The sequence below is a fragment of the Rattus rattus genome, chromosome X (assembly GCF_011064425.1).
Source record: "Rattus rattus isolate New Zealand chromosome X, Rrattus_CSIRO_v1, whole genome shotgun sequence".
Taxonomy (NCBI): Eukaryota; Metazoa; Chordata; class Mammalia; order Rodentia; family Muridae; genus Rattus; species Rattus rattus.
This window is the reverse complement of record NC_046172.1, coordinates 4,964,736-4,985,166: the sequence shown is the minus strand read 5'-3', so window position 1 is coordinate 4,985,166 and position 20,431 is coordinate 4,964,736. Positions and strand designations below refer to the sequence as shown.

Sequence of the window (20,431 nt, the reverse complement as noted above, 5' to 3'; positions counted from 1 at the left end):
AAGTGAGGTATTCCACAAAATGTTTCTTTAAAAAGCAGAAATCCTCTAATAAAGTAACTTGAGTTCTGCTGGAAGATACTAAGAAGTATAATATGGTATTCTATCTATACTTGCTCTTTATTTAGGTCCTACTACTCAGCCTGGGAGGCCATATACACAGGAATTTATTCGGAAAGAATACATTGACCTTGTCGTGGCATGGCAGGCATTCCAACTTTATTAATTTGATTCTGCAAAATTAATAGATGGTTTAATTATGAAAAACTGTTCTGAAATTGTAGAAAAATCCATTGAACGAGGTCAGGTGACAATATCAAATTTGAAATTTTGTTTTAAGATCCAAAATAGTTTGTATGACTTCTTCCAAAATTATCCTTATTGATTATGTCATTTGAATCAATTCTCAAAATTAGTTGATTTAACTTTCTACTAAATACCATCCTGACCATTTCTTAAAGCTTTTTTTCTCTCTTCATGCATTTGAAATGTAAATGCTATGCTCATTCCTATATTTTAAGATCTTTTTGATGAGAAAGGAATACTAAAGAGATATATATAATGCTGGATAGTATTATAATTCCTATCTGCTGCGGGACATATATAAAGAAGCTAACACGGCCAAGTAGCTAAAGCCAATAACAAAGACTGGGATAAGCATGTCAGAATTTCATTTCCTTTACATGACTTGTTCTTAACTGAAAATCTGCAGCATGACTGATGTTCTTACCTAATAAGCAAAAGGTTCAAATGACAAGGAAAGTGGGAGTAAAGGAAAAGGTAATAACTATCTCTAAAATAAAAGGATATTTTCTCAGAAAATGACAGAAGAATCGCATCTAATAAGCAAATACAGGTAGAATATTTAACTTGTCTTTTACACTACCATATAATGCCTTCAATTTCAATTTAAAGTTAGGCTGGTTATGAAGTTACATACCTAAGGCTGGGATGGTAGAATCTCAAGTTGAAGGCCAGCCTGAGTTACACAGCAAAACCCTGTCTCAAAAAAATAAAATAACAAGCCAGATATGATGGTGCATGCCTTTAATACCAGCATCCAGGAGACAGAGGCAAGTAGGTCTGTGTGAGTTCATGGCCAGCTTGGTCTACATAAAAGTTCCAAGACATACAGGGTTATACAGGAAGACCCTGCCTCAAAAACAAACAAAAATTAAAATAAAGGTGTAGAGGAGATTTTTGGAAGACATATGAGGATACCTTATCCGGCATAAGACTTGCATGTGAAATACTAAAAAGACTTATCCTAATTAGAGTCAAGTAAGTACAGTGAAGAAATTCTACTCTCTTCACTCCATTTTACATTTTAAATGTATATAAATGTTTTACCCACATGTATGTGTATGTACCATGTCTGTGTCTGGTACCCACAGAAGTCATAAGAGGACTTTAGACCTTAGAACTGGACTTAGAAATGGCTGTGTGCTTGGAATCAAACACAGATGCTCTACAAGAGCGAAAAGTAGTCTTATCCAACCAAAACCATAGAATATTATATCTAAGGGAATACTCAGAAATACTCCAAATAAATTACATGTGGCTTTACATTAAAGTTAAGGAAGCAAGCATACCTATACTACAAAGTAGCATATTTGCAACCTACCCTGGGGAAGCTTATTAAAAGAAAAATGTAGATTCAGCAGCCATGAGAATTCTCTCAAGTTTGCATGTAATTACAAGGCTGCAAGTCTACTGACCAGACATGGAGTAGCAAGGTTGTAGGGCACCTTGTTGGAGCTGAGCAAAATAGAACCAGGTCTCATGGAGCCAGTGAAGTAGAATGTATGGCATGGGATGACTGGAAGAGTTAAGACAGTATCCTAATTCAGACATCATCCCACAGCTATTGCAATAGCCATACCAATTCCCTTCATGCCTGTTTCTGCTCTGATGCCTGGAAATGTTAAACACTGGCTTTCGAAGGCTCCCCTTAGAGTTGAGGCAAATGTCTGCATGGAATTAACAGTAAAGGAGATGCTCTGTCTCAGCAAAGGATAGTGCTGCTCTTTTATTCGATTTCCTTATGATTGTTTTTGAAACAAGACACCACTATGTACCATAAGCTGGTCTTAAACTCATTACCCTCCTGCCTCACGAGTGTGTGTGTGTGTGTGTGTGTGTGCATGTGTATATGAGTGTTTGTACTTTAGGGATACAAAATCACTTTTAGTCCACCAAACTATTACACTAGCTCAGGTACTACACACTTAATTTGACTTATAATGTAGACATTACAACACTGTAATGAAGTTATCTGTTCACTTTTGTTGTTTTTCTAGAATGGGAATGATTAAAGTCAGAGTCCATCTTTGTACACTTAGCATGGTTTAAAAGAACAAACATACTGGGCATAGTAGTACATGTCTATAATCCCAGCACTTGGAAGACGGAGGTAGGAGGAAGTTTGAGGTCAGCCAGGACTGTACCATGCGTTTAAGGCTAGGCTAAGATACTGAGAAAAACTATGCCTCAAAAAAAAATGAAGAAAAAAAAGGGCCACTTACTTAATAAAATAGTTTAGACTTGTTGGACTAATGGCTTAACTATGTGATCTCATGAGATTTCCTCTAGGGTTAAGGCCCCATTGTAGCTTAAATGAGATGCCATAAAGTATTGAAATCACTTACCCTCACAGTATATGTTCTTCCTCCAACTCTATCCCGGGCTTCCAAAACCAAGACATTAATTTTGTATTCAGACAACAGTTTGGCAGCAGCCAATCCTAAAGGCAAAATAAAAGACATGAAATATTAACATCTAAATGCTAGACATCCCAGATTTGACCAGATATACCTGGAATCTGTTGATTTTGCTATTATTCTAAAAAAAAAATTACCAACATTATTAGCTATCCTAAAGGATTCTCAAATTACAAGCTTATTCATCCTGTTGTATTCAAGACTAGTTGTTAGAAAAATGTAATCTTTTTGAACATGTATCTTGCTTTCTGGAGTAGTCATATTACACTTAAAGAACCTTCTCAGCTCTCATCCAGAAATTATGACTATATAAACATGGATAGGACTCAGATTCCTAGATCTTGTTTCTCTCAGTTGATTCTAAGATTCTAGGAGCTGTGCTTAACTTGATTTATTAGCCCAAAGCTAAGAACAGGGTCTCATCTATAAATAGAAGCTTTTATTAAACGCAAATTTCAAATCTAACATTGTAGCAGTAGAAAGTTAAGACAACGTAGATTACAATTTTATCACAGATACATGCTATCAATATATATGATTATTTATGGGAACCTTAATCTAATCACCTTGCTCAGCAAGAGTTTCCAAGGTTTCTCCACTATAAAGTTATATAGTCACTCTCCTTTTAATACCATATTCTTTGGTAGGAATGCTATATATATTCTACATTATATAATACAAATTTATGATCTACCATTTTGAGGGCACTGTATATGAATTATTGAGAATTCTTCAGCAGTGCACATTTGGTTCTTTTCCTCATTTATTTATTTAATCATTAGTATGGACTCACAAATATTTGTTTTATACTTCAGTATATAGTACAATACTCTTATTATTTACTGCTGAAATTATTCACTGGGAGCTCTTTTAATTGGTTCTTATGTGCCCTTTAGCATTCCTTTATCACTTTGTGTTTGTACATGTGCATGGACTTCTTACTTTCTTGTGCTATAGGATACCCCAGGCTCACAGTATCTTCCCTGCCTGTCCTAGCCTTGCAATCAGCATTTTTGTAGTGAGTCTTCATTCCTTTTGTTGGGGAATAAAGTTAAAAACCAAAATGTGGTGCTTCATGTGCTCATGATTACTGGAATGCCACTGCTTGCATGAACTCTCAGCTCTCACAGTAAGGAAATACAGTGTGTACAGACTTACTTTTCAACTTGTATTTATCATATTTGAAATGCTACCCAGATACTTGCTAATCTTTGTATCACCTTTTACAAAAGAAATAAACCGTATATAGAGGTAAATATAGTATAAAGAAGAAAGGTTAATTAGAATGTTAGAAAGAGAAAATAGAGTAACAGTAGAGATGATATTAGTAAAATATCAAAATACATATAAAAGTGACTGAAGAGAATGCTATTTAGAGTGATTATAAAATAATTTCTAATAGTATATGTTGCAAACACAGGAAGAATTTCAAAATAGTGTTTTTCTAATTAGCATATGCTTGCTTCTCAGGGTATAGTTTGATATAGGACACAGAATAAATCAGGTTGGTATCATTGAGAATCATGGGTTTTGACATGTAAATAAAGAAAGAAGAGATTAAATTAAAATAGCCTGTGGCCCTAAATATGAGTCTGAAAGGTCTTGAAATTTTAAAAGGAAGTTATTTGAAAAAAATCAAGTAGTGTTAGCCCTCAGATTCCATCAGATTTTCTGTGTTTTGTTTTGTTTTGTTTTGTTTTGTTTTGTTTTGCTAGAGATTAGGTCTATCTAGCTTAGCATGGTGAAGCACACCTATATAATACCAATACTTGGCAGTAAAGGCAAGAGGATCAGGACTTCAAGGCCAACTATCCTCAACTGTATTGTCATTTTGAGATCAGACCAGGCTACATAAGACCCTGCCCTCCAAAAGTTACTTAATTAAAAAAATAAATAAAAATTGGGTCTATAGTGAAATATTCAAACTTCTTGTCATTATTATATAAATAACATGAAAACAATTTATACAAAATTTATATTAGGTATTACAAGTAATCTAGAGATGATTTAAAGTACATAGAATGATCATAAAGGTTCTATGCAACTATATCATTTTACATGAAAAACTTGAAAAATTCTCCAATTTCGGTACCCACAGAAGTTCTGGGACCAAACCTCCACATCACAGATATCAAAGAATAACTGTGTGTGCAAAACATTTGTTCTATGATGCTGAATAAATAAATCTCAGTTCTTATGTTGATTGTGAGGACAATGAATAATAAGAAATTTTAATGAAAAATAAAAGGTTAGAAGACACAGAAGTGTTATTTTTAATGCTTAGCAGGTAAAGCAGTTAAACATTTGTGGTCTAAAATGTTGTCTTTACATTTTTTTTTTTTGAGACAAGGTCTTGCTATGCAGCCTAGGCTAACATTGAACTGCCAACAACCCTCCTGCCTCAACTTTTTAAGTGCTGTGATTACAGGCATATGGCAGCATGCCCAGCTTCAGGGAGTCTCTTCTAATATAACAACTATAGTTGTTAGTTTGGAGAGAAAAAAAAAAACAAAAGATGGTGCCTACTATCAGACATAAGTCTCTGAAACTACACTCCCTAATTAATTATTCTTAGACTTACTTTGTATATCACTGTGCATTCTACCCTCCTTCTAGTCACTATGAAATTCAATGATCACATATAGAAAAAAAAAATAGATCCCAACTGGACATGGTGGAACAACCCTGTAATTCCTGCACTGGAAGGGTTATTCAGGAAGATTGCGATTTTGACACCAGCCTGACTGTGTATCAAGACTATGTATGCCAAAGAATGAAAGAAGTAATGGGAAGAAAGGAAAGAAAAGGTAAGAGGAAGCAGAAGAATTAAAAAGTATTTTTTAGAAGGTAGAGAGTGAAAAAATGAATTATGAGAAAATAGCAAAAATCTGTATTACAAAGTATGATGTGAATGTCTAAAGGCTATAAACTGTGTGCTATAAACCCGGAGGCTAGTGTGGCCAGGTAGCAATGAACCAGCAGAAACATCAGACAGGTACAAGATAGGAAACCAGACGGGCCTTAAATTTGAGATTCTTTTTTCCTCAGCTTCCAAAGTCCTGGGATTACAATCCCATGCAACTATGCCAACTTGATAAAAAAAAATCTTCTTGAAAATACGAATGTATAAAATCCATCTCTGCATCTTTAGAATGAGCCTGTGTTTGGCAGGTATCCAAATGCTTGCTGCAACCTCTATCCAAAAGTACACACTAAGAAAACAAAACCAAATTCATGTGAGTGAGGGTAACAGAATAGCTGGGTGATTTTTGTTTGTTTGTTCGATTGGTTGGTTGTTTCATTGATTGATTGGTTGGTTGGTTGGTTGGTTGGTTGGTTGGCTGGTTGGTTGGTAGTTGGTTTGGACTGGAGTTTTGTTGTGTTTCAGGTAAGACCTCCTTGGCCTACCTGGAATTCAAAGAGGTTTGCCAGCTTCTGCCTCTGCTGAGATTAAATCATTTAATACCATCCCCTGTGATAGTGTAGGTTTTATTGGTGGTTAGGGTTGAACCCAGAGCCTTATACATGTTAGCTAGGCCAGCAAAGGACCACTGAGCTGTCTCAAGCTCTTAAAAAACCTCTATCTCAAGTAACCAAGAAAGTTTAACAAGGATAGGGTATCAGATCAATATATATATCCAGAATATTCTAAGTATTAATACTCAATTTTTCTAATCTTTAAACTAGCTTTATGCTTGCTGACAGAAGAAAACAAAGAATATCTGTATCACACAAGCTTGTTACAAACATTTCTGTCTATCTACCTATCTGGATTTTGTGTTTACTGTTAAATAAATCATTCTGTGTTTTTTAAAAGGCCAAATCTTACAATCCTTTCAATTTCAATAAGCTGAAAACATAGTGCAGTCTCAAGTAATAAATAGAATTAAACTAACAATTAACTTCAATTTGCCTGTAATTCAAAAGACTGGTTGTCTAGACAGTCTCAATTTATTTGATTATTGCCCAGCATTTATCTTCACTTAGATAAACAAATCTCACCTCTGTTGGGAGATGTAATTACTTAATTCATTATTTGTCCAATTCTTTTATTGAAATTTCAAATACACTACAAGTGTTCCATGCAGACATTCTCAAATTCGGCACACTTGGAAAGGATAAATTTAAAGCCATAATTCTCTCAAAATTTTTTATGAAACACCAATCCTCAGATAAAACACTCCAAGGAAAAGTATTGTTTTTAAAAGTTGTTATACTTATACTTCTTCTCTCTTGATGATACATTCCCATATAACAATGTTTATATGAAAGGCCCTGAACAGTTCTGCACCAAAATGATGATGGTGATGGTGATGGTGATGGTGATGATGATGATGATGATGATGATACTGATTCAATTCAGCATTTCTCCACATTCTATTCTTTTTTAAAAAAAAACACTGTGTGTCAAAATACAGTTTGGAAAAACTGGTTTAAGCCCCTTTAAGATTGTTCAAATAATTACAGTAATATACTCCCATAGGCAGGGCCCTAGTTAAATATCATCATAAAGTCCATAACATAAGTATGGGAGCAAAGGTTGATATAGTTATGGATTATCCTCTAACACCTCACAAAAGTCTTTTCGTTTTTAGAAGTGACACTTCCAACTTTTAATATTGGTTATCACCCCCAGAATTTATATAGTTAATTCATTACTATTTCGTGATATGGTCCCTGACCAACAGAATCCTTCATAATTATACACTTGGATTCTTGAACTGAACACTGCAAGGACAATAAAACGTATAAACAAACATCAGCTTACACTGAAATTTCCAGGCAACATTTTCCAAGCCAGAAAACAGAGAACCTCACAAATTTTACTGCCATGGTGATCACTCTATTAACAAACATTGAAAGAGTGAACAGATGAATAAATGAATGAATGAATGAATGAATGAATGAATATGAACACAAAATAAAAATGGTTTTTTCATAAGCCTTAGCTTACAGTTAATTCATTTAATTTGGAAATGATCAATTTCAATGCCATTTTCATTAGAGTTTATAATTTATTTAAAGACCACAACACGTTTGTCCAGCATTACTTCCTCCATAAAGTAATTTGCTTATAATTTCCTTCAGGGAGAATTAGCTGTTCCTTCCCTGTGCCCCTGTCCCTGTGAACCAACCTTATGCTAAATATCCCTCATCTTGCGGTGTTTAGGACCCTAAGTCTTTTAGATTTCAGATTATGTTTAGACTTTATTTGCAAATATAATTAGATAATTTGGGGAGGGACCCGAGTCTAAACACTGAGTTTAGTATGTTTCATTATACACCTTATATGTATGCATAGGCTTAAAATAGCTTTATACAATACTTCTCCCACATTTTCTGACTATAACCACATGACTACATGATATCAGATGTAGAATTTTCCATGTGTGACACCGTGTCACCATTCAAAAAGTTTTAGTTTTTTTTTTTTTGTCTTCCAGTACAGCAGTACTTCAGATTGCCAGCTGTAACCCCTGCCTCATAGAGGTTCCTGCGTATTATACAAGTTACTGTACAGACAAATGAGCTAACAGATAAACTAGAGAACACCCTCTGATCAAACTTGTCTCTAAAGGGACAAGTGTGGCTTAGAATTTTATCTAATGCCTTGAAAGGACAATAATCTATAATACATAATAAAAAATAAATGCACATTTAATATCAATAGCTTCACTTCAAAATATATGATTTTAAATACTAATCTTGCAAAATGAGTAGAAGTAATCTTAATTTGCTGGAGACTGCTTATTTGCAGGGTAGACTGCTTATATACAATGTATAAAGCCAAGGGTTAGATCCTCAGCACCAAACACACACACACACACACACACACACACACACACACACACACACACACACACACACACACACGTATATGTATACTGTAGGTCCTATAACACTGAAAAGGTTTCAAGAATGTATACTGTTAATCCAGTACAAAAGGAAATAAATGCTATATATGAAAATATCACCTTTTAAAAGTGAAAACATCAAATAGCTTTCACCAGATTTTCAAAGTGATATTTCTGTAGTGGTTTCTTCTCCCTCCCTCCTCCCTCTCCTACTTCCAACTTCCTTCCCTCCTCTTCACCATGTGTGCGGGATGGGAGCCTATGGTACATTCACCCATGTGATCACCTGTGGAGGCCAGACTTTGATTTAAATCTTCCTCTATTGCTTCACCAACTTATATTTTGAAATTTTTGTCACTGCACCTGGAACTTGACTTTTGGCTAAACTCTCTGGCCATTAAGTCCCCAGGATCTGTCTGCTTCCATAGCCTCAGTCCAAACCAGCTCATTCCCATTCAGTTGTCAGTACTGTACTTATACATGTACACAATCATACCTGGCTGAACCATTTCCCTAGCATTTTTTTGGTTTTTGAAACAGGGACTTACGCTATAGTTCTGAATGATCTGAAACTCACTATTTAGTCCATGCTGACTTCTAACTTGAGATAATTATCTCACCTTAGCTTTCTGAGAGCTAGAATTAAAAACATAAGCTACCATACCAAGCTTTCAGGGGTATGTTTGGTCCAAAAAGTTTAGAATCACTGATCACAATTATGTGTGTGTGTATATATACATATACATATACATATATATATATATATCCTAAATTCACCATTTTTAAAGTATATGAGAGTGAGAGAAGGCTCAGAGGTTATGAGAATGTGTCCCTCTTACCCAAGAACTGGGTTCAGTTTCCAAGCACCCACATGGTAATTCAAAACCATCCATAACTCCAGTTTCAAGGGAATTTCATGGTGTGTTCCAGCCTCCTCAGGCACTGGACACATATATGGTGTGTGAGGCAAAAAACAAACAAGCAAACAAAAAACCACTCATATACATAAAAATTAAAATGTACAAAAAGAAATAAATAAAAGTATGTATGTACTGGCTAGATGGCTCTCTCAGTAAAGGTATTTGTCTGTGATCTGTGCTCAATCCCCAGAACCCACATAAAGGTGGAAAAGGAAAACAGCAATGTATGCTGTGACACATGCATAGTCACAATCACACACACACACACACACACACACACACACACACACACACACACACACACATTCACCATACCCACAATAATAATAAACATGTAAAAGCAAATATGCTAGTCACATGAAAGTCGTCAAACCTATTAGGATTGCCCACATTTTTCAATGGAACTGTTCATGAAGCAATAGCACTATAATCTAGTCACATGTGTAAATAACTATCAGATAACAGCACTAGGTTTTAGTGCACCAAGCCTCAAATAAGTTACAAAGGTTACTGCAGATGTGTGGATAAGCCTTCAAAGCAAACTAGTGAGATGGGGAATAGAAAAGGACTGTCCTAGAAGAATTTTTAAGGATCAAAGTTCTAGTTAAATGAAATTTCTGTGACATTTGATAATTCATCTACCTTTCTGAGCTTCCATTTTGGTCCTTTTGAAATGTTATGAGCAGTTATTAAGACCCTCAGACACAGGTAATATGTAATAAACTCTCAAAGTTAATTACCTTGTTTAACCTCTTATTGCTACTTTTGCCCCGCACAATCAAATACTGTTAATAAGTGGAACTTCGTTTCTTTTGGATTACCTACTGGAGAAGTGCTTTTAACCAACTCAGAGAAGCCATGGGAAAATGGGAATGTACATCTGCTAATAGACTTGGGAGCGGATTGAAGCTCCTATAGGGTCAGTATAAAAGATAATGCAAACAAATTCCAGAATAAAGCATGGAAGAAAACGGTGCTGAGAGACTAAGCAAAAGTAAACCCAAAGATTAAAACCCTTATGAAGCTGATTAATTGCCAAAAGGAAAAAATACTGAAATATATATATATGGCACATTACATGCAATGTAATCCAATCTCTTTTTTTCTTGAGATCTCATTCCTAGGATCCCATGTATCCCAGGATGACCTCAATCATATTAGGTAGATGGATATGACCCTGACCATATGATCCTACTGCTTCTACCTCCTGAGTGAAATTGCAGGTGTATAACACCACATTTGGTTTATGCAGTGCTGGAGACCAAACCCAGGCTTCAGCCAAGTTGTCAATCTGTCTGTCAATTGAGCTACATCCCTTGCCACGTCCTTTTTTTTTCTAGTACTCGGGATTGAATCCACATCTTTGCCTATAGCAGGTATATGTGTACTCTACTACCGAGCTACACTCCCATTTAATCATATTACTAAATAAGAATATTACAATTAAAAGACTTTAAATTTCCCTAATTCACAGTGCTAGATGGTAATACAATAAGGACAATGTTACCTAAAGGAAAACACAAATTACTGCTTAAAATTATACATCTGTCCCAATACATAAAAAAGTAAAAGGGGAGCTGGAGAGATGACTCAGTGGCGAAGAGCACTGACTGTTTTTCCAGAGGTCCTGAGTTCAATTCCCAGCAACCACATGGTGGCTCACAACCAACTGTAATGGGATCTGATGCCCTCTTCTGGTGTGTCTGACGACAGCTACAGTGTATTCATTAAATAAGTGGTTTTTTTTTTTTTTAAAAAAAAAAGAGGTAAAATGGCCTAAACAATCAACTCATCTCAAATGCTCACAACATGTAGAAAATATAATATATTTTTGTAAAGTTCTAATCATCCAGTCTTAAAAATAAACTTACTATGAAATCTATATATCTCAAACATGTATGCATGTTCACTAGGCAAATACTTATAAAGCATATACAGTTCCAAATCACAGGGTTTTACAGTTTTACAAGTTCCACTATGTAAAAGAAAGCTACAATAAATCCTCACAATTTCTGGCTACAGCTGAATACAATTACTGTAAGATTTTTCATGTTAAAACATCTCTCTACCACAACTATAAAGATTATGGAATATAATATTCATCAATAATGTATTATGACATTCCTTTTCTCCATACTTGGTCTCTGTGGTCAACATAATTATATTATGCTTAGATATAGTCTTAAAAACATTTATCACATTAGCTGAGAGTTATATAAAATTGAAATCAACTTGAAACTGATTAAATGTTAAAACTGACCATTCAATTTGAAAGATTTTTTTTTTACTTAGAATTCCAATAAATGTAACAACCCTTGTATCATTGTTCAAAAACAACAAAAATTAGTTTGCACAATAGAATGAAAGTATACTGGTACGCTTTTAATGAAAAAAATCAAACTAAATACAAGAAGTATCCTAAAAGACACAAAATTCTCATCATCATTTAACCTCAGTATCCAATAATTAAGCTATCAAAAACTAGTACCCTCTTTTAAAATGGAAGCTTTTTTTTTAATCAGTGCAAAGCAACATAATATGTACCACCCAATTCTAGGTTAAAATCTTAAGATGGTCCTCAAAGAAATGATTCTTACAGGTGATGTATTTCAGAAAGGGGGAAATTGTAATATGTAGAACTCAATATATTAATCAGTCTTGCAAGATGTCTTTTATGTCTTAGATCATGAAAAAACTCAATCCCTGCTAGTTTAAAAATTGAGAGCTAGAGCTCTCAATTTTTGTAGTAGAGCTCAGCTCATAGATAAAAATATATAGTATTTTATATATAAGTATAAATTTATATAGTGAGAGTTCTTTCTCCATGATACTTGGTATTTAATTGAAAACAAACAAACCATTTTATTCACCATTCAGCATTATGACTAAGGCATTTTTCATTATGTATATCCTAACCCTTCACAATTCAGAAGCACAAAATCAACATGCACACTTGGCATATTGAATCTTCCAAGTAGCTCACGGGATCACATTCCTAGAAGCACAAAGAAAAACTATTTTCCTTCCCTTGTTACACACTTAAAATAAGTACTGCTTGTCTTTTTCATATACCCTCATGACCCTAAACTAATGCTCCTCTGGTATCTACTGTTTGGTATGGTTTTTTTTTTCCAATTTTTCCCTATCTATTATAATCTATTATACTTCCTTTCTTAAGATCCCAATATTTTGTTAATACCCATAACATTAATAGTCATCTCACTGTGTAAAACAAAAGTGCATAACAACTAGAGATTTAGCTCATTTGGTAGTGTTCACCTCACATGCATGAAGTCCGAGTTCCATTATTAATAATGCATGACAAAAAGAACAAGAAAAGAACCTGGGTGTGGTGGCACATCCCTGAGCCTAGCCCTTAGGAAGTAGAGATGAGAGAATTAAAAGGTCAAAAATCATCCTTGGGTACATCTTTGGGTGACTTCAAATTTAACCATGATGAGGTAAGACCCTGTCCCAGAAATAAATAACTAAAATAAAATAGATAAAAGGATGTATCAAATGATGGAAAAGATGGTATCCTAGAAAAAATAAAAAATTGCAAAAGATATGTTAAATCTGAAATATTTGAGTGCAAAATATCCATGAAAAGATAAGTTATGGAATATGAGTTTAGAGAAAGAAAAGGATTCAAATTAAAGATTAAAAAGCTCTCTATAGATAAGAGAACACTGGAGAAATATAATGAGAAAGATGAGTGTAAGAGCCCAGGGGTGACTTACAGCAGAGCCTTGAGGTGATTTCAAAAGAAAATGGAAAAGGTATGATCAAGGTATGATAAAATGTCAGAATTCAATCGTGTAACAGAAAACCTTGAAAGTATTTCATAAGGGTTGGGTTATAGATTATGGATTATACCAAAAGCCATTTCCCTTCACAACTACTAACACAAGATAAAAAATATATAATTAGTTGGGTGCATAGAAAATCAGTGTCATGTTTGTTAGAAATGTTTTACATTTTAAATGACAAAATAAAAACATCATTTTTCTATACAAAGATAAAGCTTTCCTAAGGTAAATAAATTCTGAGGAATGTCATTTAGAGTATGTAGTCTTCTAGGAGGTATAAGCATAACATGGCAAATGCTAATTATTGACCATATATTATAGTTAAATAGGTACCATGTCAAGAATATTCAAAATTATTTAAAACTGACACAAAGCTACTCTTCTTTGAAAAACCTACACCCTTGCTTTGGAGTGTAGCTTAACTTCCTTAGAGATTGCCACTGACCCTTAATCCTTGTGCTTAAAATCCATGTTAATAATAATATTTTTAAAAGATCCTCTAACTCTGCTTCAGTGAATATATAAATGTGATTTAGGAGCTTGGAAAGACAGCAATACCTTTAATTCTAGCCCTTGGGAGATGGAAGCAAAAGGATTAGGAGTTCATGGCAGACTCCACTACATGATAAATGTAAAATGTTGAAACCAGCCTGAGTTACATCGGACCTTTGTCAAAACAAACAAAGAAACTGAGGGACTATATATCATGGGATTCATATCTTGGGATATGACTAGCCTACACATAGAGACGTGTTGTGGACTTCATCAGAATGTGCTTGCTTATTCATGAAACATAAAGCCTGTAACTAATACTGGAGTCAGACAAGCATTCACATCTATGTTAGTAATAATTCATTTTGGATGACAACAAAGACAAATGACAATGTTTCTAGTCAGTTTGGTTGCTAAAATCTCTCAGATCTGATTGGTAGAAATGACACTAAAGAGAACCAAGTTCCACTATTGCTGGCAGACTGAAAGTTGGTGTCTGGACTAAGTAAGTATGTGAACTACTGAGCAAAAAAAAATGTTCTCTATGCCCCCTCCTCCAAAATGTACTAATAATTCCCAAGAATAGATGCAGGTTTTTGTGGAGCTTCATATAATTTGGATGCTCTCTTTAAGAAATAAGAAAGCATTTTCTTATTTCAGGTATGGTATGGTAGCACACAAGTAAAACTCCAGCACTTCGTGTGGGGGTAGGCAGGAGGATTAGAAATCCGAAGCCATTCTAGTTACACAGGGAGTTCAACTCCAGCCTATGCTATGTGAGATCCTGTCTCAATCCACCACCACCACAAAACAAAAGAAGAAATCAAAATTGTTACATGACTCAGTATAAAGCTGGTTATTTGGAATGAGAATTAGAAAGGACCTGGAGTTTTAAGGTTCATCAGTTACATACTAAATACACTTCTGCTAATGACTAAATATGAACAGTCAACTATAAAAAGGGAGAAAGACCAACCAATTAAACAAAAGAAAAACAAAAGATGTAGCTGGGAACATAGCTCACTTGATAGAATGTTTGCCTACCATGCAGAAAGAAGCCCTGGCATTGATCCCTATTACGACATAAAGCAGGCACATCTGCAATCTGACCACTTGGCAAGTAGATGCTAGAGAATCAGAAATCAAAGTTCATCCTTGGCTACATGTTAAGTTGGATGCCATCCTGAGATTCATGAGACACTGTCTCATAAAAATTTTAAAAAGGCAGGCTGGAGAAATAGATCAGCTACTAAAGGCTAGACTTACAATCAAACGTTAAAAACAATTTAAAAGACAAAGCTTTCTTTAAGGAACATTGGAGACAAACCAAGAAAATGACAAGAATAAAATTCCAGCAAAACAGCAAATTGTGGTATAGTGTTAATCAATTTATACTACATATTATCATCATATTTCTATTTCAATGATAAACATTGCTTCTAGGATATTTGCCTAAAGGAACTAGATTTTTGAAAACACCAATCCACTAAACTGTAGGCACTCAACAAGTGTTTATGGAAGGAAGGAAGGAAGGAAGGAAGGAAGGAAGGAAGGAAAAGGGAGGGAGGAAGGAAGGAAAGGAAGGAAGGAAGGAAGGAAGGAAGGAAGGAAGGAAGGAAGGAAGGAAGGGAGGGAGGGTAAATATTCCCTTTTTTTACTCTCTACCAGGATCTGCTTTCCTCTGATACTGCAGCACACAGGCATCTAGTTGCTGCCACTGGCTAGGATGGCCAAAGCCACAGTCCTTACCAATCTGATTAGACTGTTTATCCTGAACAGGATGGATCCAAAGCTACCTATCTAAAATTAAGTTTATGGTCTACTCAAAGGGAGCATATATTAAAATGGATACTGTGGGGGCACCCTATTTACTCTTTCCTACTCTCTCCCTCTAAATTATATCTTGCACACATACCTCTGAAATTATTAACACCTGAGAGAAAGGACTTGGACTTCTACCTAGAGACAAAGCATAACTTCTAAATTTTTCAAATGACAAGACAGGTGGCAATTTAATATACAAATATGAGGTCTCCAGGAAAATAGAGGACAAAATTCATGTACCCCTTACTTAATGAGCCATCTAAGCTAAGACCACAGGATAAGATGTAGACAGTGCAGCTCTCAGCAAGAGCATACAACAAGGCACTTCCTGACTTGCCTGCCCTCAGCTCTGGCTTTATGAAGAGATTCCCTTTGGGCAATTAATACCCTACACTTTTATACAAGTTCTGAAAAAAAATCAGGAATAGATTGAAATTTCCAGCTCTTTTAAAAAATTGCCTTTTCTAAAGGATTCTGCCTCCGTATTTTTTACCTGCTCCTTTTCTAAGGAATGGTACTTTAAAGAAGAAAGAACTGAACTAATCCTACTACTACTTCTGTAGTACAGACATTCCCTTGACTGATGGGCGCCGGTTCAGAGGAAAGGATGTGAAATCAAGGAGGCCAAGCAACCACCTAGAGAATTGGGAGTGAAGGTCTCAAATAGGAGAAAACAGGTCTGCGTTTTTCCAGGGAAGTGTTCAGACCTCAGGACAGTTACTGAAACTCTCAAGCCACACTTGCTTGGTTTTGTAAAATAGCAAATGTGTTTGTGTTGCCCACCCACAAGACTGTTGAGGACAAACTCATGTAATGTGTTAAATGTAATTGCAAAATAAGAGCTAATTACTCAATCGTTAGTATTTAGTAGTTAGGAGTCAGATTATTTTGCCTCCCTCCACCAGTGCATATCACCAGCAAAGGAACAAGCCCTGCTCCCATCTGGCAGGATCTGAGGCCCTACACAGTTAACTTATGACATGCAGGGAAAGACCCTCCCAAACACAACAGGGACATTGCAAGTTCCCTACCCCTGGTCAGTCAGGGCCCCTATTCAAGATCCAAACTGACCTGAGATGCCGCCTCCAATCACGACTACGTCGAACATGTGGCCTGCGAGATTGGGCTTCTCCAGATCCGTCATGGTTTGGGTGAAATTCTCCCGAGACTTGGGTTTAAAAGGGGGGACCGCCCAGGGTGGGACAGACCCTTGCACCGCCCCTTGACTGGTGTCCGAGGGCGGAGCTGATGTATCCAGGGGGGAGCCCGGCCCTGAAGGCGGAGCGCTCAGGGGCGGAGCTGATCCTTGCTGAGATACCCAGGGAGAGCCCCATACACAGGGCAGGGATGGCCCTAGCATAGGCACTTGAGAGGCATGAAAAGGAGGGAGACTTTGCATCAAACCTCGGAGATCATACAGCCGAGGAGATACGGACATAGGCACTGAGCAATCAAGTGACTGAGGCAGCTGGGAACCCACACAAGGAGGAGAAAGTGTTGATGATGATAACCAAGCAGAGACTGACAGAGAACGCCTGGGGGAGTCTTCTGCCGATTCTAGTGGGGTGTTGCCTGGTGTGTCTGGCAGTTGAAAGGAAGGCATGGATGCACTACTGTGTATAGGGCGTTCTAGTGCCAGTTCCCAGGAGGGGCTAGACAATACAGATGGAATGGATGCAGTGGGCTCCACTACCGACCCTCGGGGAGTGCTGATCACTGAGGCAGGGATCGACCCTAGTTCTGACTCGACTGAAGTACTAAGTACAGAAACCATCGAGGACACTTGCCCAGAAGCCAATGAGAGCCTTTGCCCAGATTGGGATGAGTCTGGCATTGGAATGGATTCTACTGTAGATAAGCGCTGAGAGAAAGAGTTAAGAAAGGTGGGGTCTGAGGCAGCTGTGGGGTCCTGAACGCTCTGGCTATGGACTCGGAGGCCCTGGTCATTCCTCTGGCCAAAATTATCACTGAAGCTCGAGGAGGTTGGTGAAGCTAGAGGGATCCCCTAGCTCCTGACTGGAATGGTTCATCTGAGTCGAGGGAAAGGGTAGGGAGGTGGAACGCCTCTGAATGTGGGAGGACTCGAACGAGCTGCTAGGGAGACTGCCTACACGGGACGTTTCCACGTGGGTCGGGAAAGCGGCACTACCGGTTGCGGGAGCCCAATCCACCTCACGCCCCCGACCACCCCGGCCACGCGTGATGCCTCTGCCTGAGGGGAAGGCCTTGTTTTCGGACATTATTCTCACAGCGGCGGGACGCCGCGAACGGCTGCTCTAACCACCCCCATCAACAGCGCTCCGCTTTAAGGGCCCAGCAGTTTGTTACCAGTCAGCACTCAGAAGCCTAACCCAAGAGCGCCCGGCCCACTTGGAGGCGGGAAGACAAGGCGTCAGCGCCGCGCGGCTCCGCCTTCCCAGCCTACAGGCCTCATTTGTAGACCGCCCGCTGGAGCCGGGCGATACCACCGCCAAGAGGAGGGGGCGTGTCTGTGGGCGGAGTTCGCGTCTGCGTTCGCGCAGCGATGCGGATTATTAACCTGCCGCTTTCACAGTATCTTTGTATGTGAAAGAGATGTGATCTGGGGCGGGCTCCGGAAAGCCTATATTTTATGGAGACAAACCCGAAGGGAGAAATGAGGGGACTCTGCCTAGCTCAGTTTGGTTTAGCCCTCTGGTGACGTCACGAGGCGGGGCTGTCCGCGCAGCCCTGCACCAGCGTTGGGCCTGGAGGCGGGGGGGGAGGGGCAAACCGGCACTCAGCGGAACAGTTATTGGTATTCTGTGGTGTGTTTTCAAGTGAACATATCTAACCACAATCTAAGCAAATATACGAGGAAAAATTACTCAGCTACCACAAATTGTTACCGAGATTTACAAATGAAAGCTAAGGGATGCCTAAGCTGCAAATAAAAAAAATATGTGGAGGCAGTGTAAAGCATAGAAACCAAAGCGTTTTGGGCTCAAACAGAAAGATTGCAAGTTAAGGGACTGACTGATCTGCTCTAGTGTGAGTCCAGGTCCTAGTGGGTAGGGGGATGGCCATGGGATGAGGAAGAGTTAGGGAGGGAGAGGAGAATTTATTCTAATAATATCCTTCCACAAACATTGAATTATTTATTTTCTTTAAAAATTTTTATTTGCTGAAAAATTCTATACTCACATGTTAATGTATCTTGATCATCTCCATCCCTCCCACACCTGGGAGAGACACCTCTTTTTTTTTTTTTTATTTTCTTTTTAACGATTCAGTGTCATAGTGTCCTCTGTTGATGGAACTGGCCTCAAAACAGTTCAAGGATCCTCCTTACCTTAGCATCTCTATTGGCTGGGGCTATAGTAACCCTTAGCATGAGAAGCTTCTGGAACTATTTAAGCACATTCATGGAAGTTAGTTCTGTCAGTTTCAATATGTTTACACAGTGAAGCATTAAATTAAAATTTATTTATTTTGTGTGTGAAAATCAAAAGGCTCTGAGTGTCTGGTCTACAGAGAGAAGGAGCTCCAGGATGGCTAGAGCCACATAGAGAAACCCTGTCTCAAAAACAAAAACAAAATAACAATTAATAATAATAATAATAGTAATAATAATAATAACTGAAGGACTCTAACTAACTGGAGTAATTTTCAGGCTGTTTACCCAATGATAAACTCAAGCAATGAATATAAACAGCATACCTTTATGCATGTGTATTTCTATCTTCATGTGAGAAATTATCAACTTTTTGAGACCTGTAAGAAGGATACATCAGACAAATGGGTGAGGATGGGGCACAAAGAATAGAGATGATGAATAGTATATTGCTATCAATAATTCTTTTAAAAATAGCTCATTTATCATTAGACATCTTCATGGATTTAATGAAACCCTCCAATTCATAAATCTTTACCTGGAAGGGATATAAAACAGAATTACTACCTGCCATCAGGCATTTCCTGCTTTCTTTCCACAAGAATTCTAACAGCAAATCACAGAAGAGTCCAAACAGCTGGATTACAGCTATTTTCAGTAGCCTGTCAAGTGATACTTTACATCTAAGAGAATAGAATTCACACCAGACAAGCATGGAACCTAGCCTAGGTGTGCAGCCTCATACCTCAAAGAAGCAAGTAGGTTTTATAATAATAATCCCAGTGTCTTGGTTTTCCAGGGCTTCTCACATGAGAAACCAGAGTAACAGGCATCACACTAAAAAAACCAGAGTTGGGTTGAATCAATAATTATAGCTTTGTAGAGTGTCTATCAGTCCAGATACTACTTACCAATCAAAGGGTACATCTGCTATAAGTAATGTCACTTAATAAAATTAAAGCAATTTGAGTATTAAAATGAATTATGATATGGTCAGTAAGATAGCTCGGTGGATAAAAGGATTTAGTGCCAATCCTGAGGTCAAGCCCCAGTACATAAATGGTAGGAGAGGAAAATTAATTCCTCCAAGCTGTCCTCTGACCTTCACATATGCACATTGACAAAGGTATGCCCTACAACGCACAAAATAAGTAAGCAAATGTAATTTAAAAAACAAAACAAAAACAATTGTGAGGCTTGCTATACTGGCATATACCTATAACCCCAGCACTCAAGAAGCTGAAGCAGGATTGTGAGTTTGACGTTAGCCTAAGCCCTAAGCTAAAGGAATATATATATATATATATATATATATATATTAAAGCTCTTGCCACACAGGCCTAAAATTCTAAATTCAATCCCTGAAACCCATTGTGAAAGGTGAGAACAGGCCCCTGAATATTGTCTTCTGACATTCAGAAGTTTGTTACGGTATGCAGTCACGTGCATGTGTACACACACC

The 20,431-nt window shown here is 37.3% G+C and overlaps 1 protein-coding gene across 1 annotated transcript in view; it reads right to left on the bottom strand.

Annotated features, from left to right (window-relative positions):
* Maoa (monoamine oxidase A) overlaps positions 1-16,825 on the bottom strand; it is a 66,913-nt gene extending 50,088 nt beyond the window's left edge. Inside the window, 2 exon segments of the mRNA XM_032889664.1 lie at positions 2,646-2,740; positions 16,689-16,825. Of these exon segments, the coding sequence (XP_032745555.1) occupies positions 2,646-2,740; positions 16,689-16,761 (168 nt within the window). The 5' untranslated portion in view covers positions 16,762-16,825.
* Between the last annotated feature and the right edge of the window lie 3,606 nt (positions 16,826-20,431).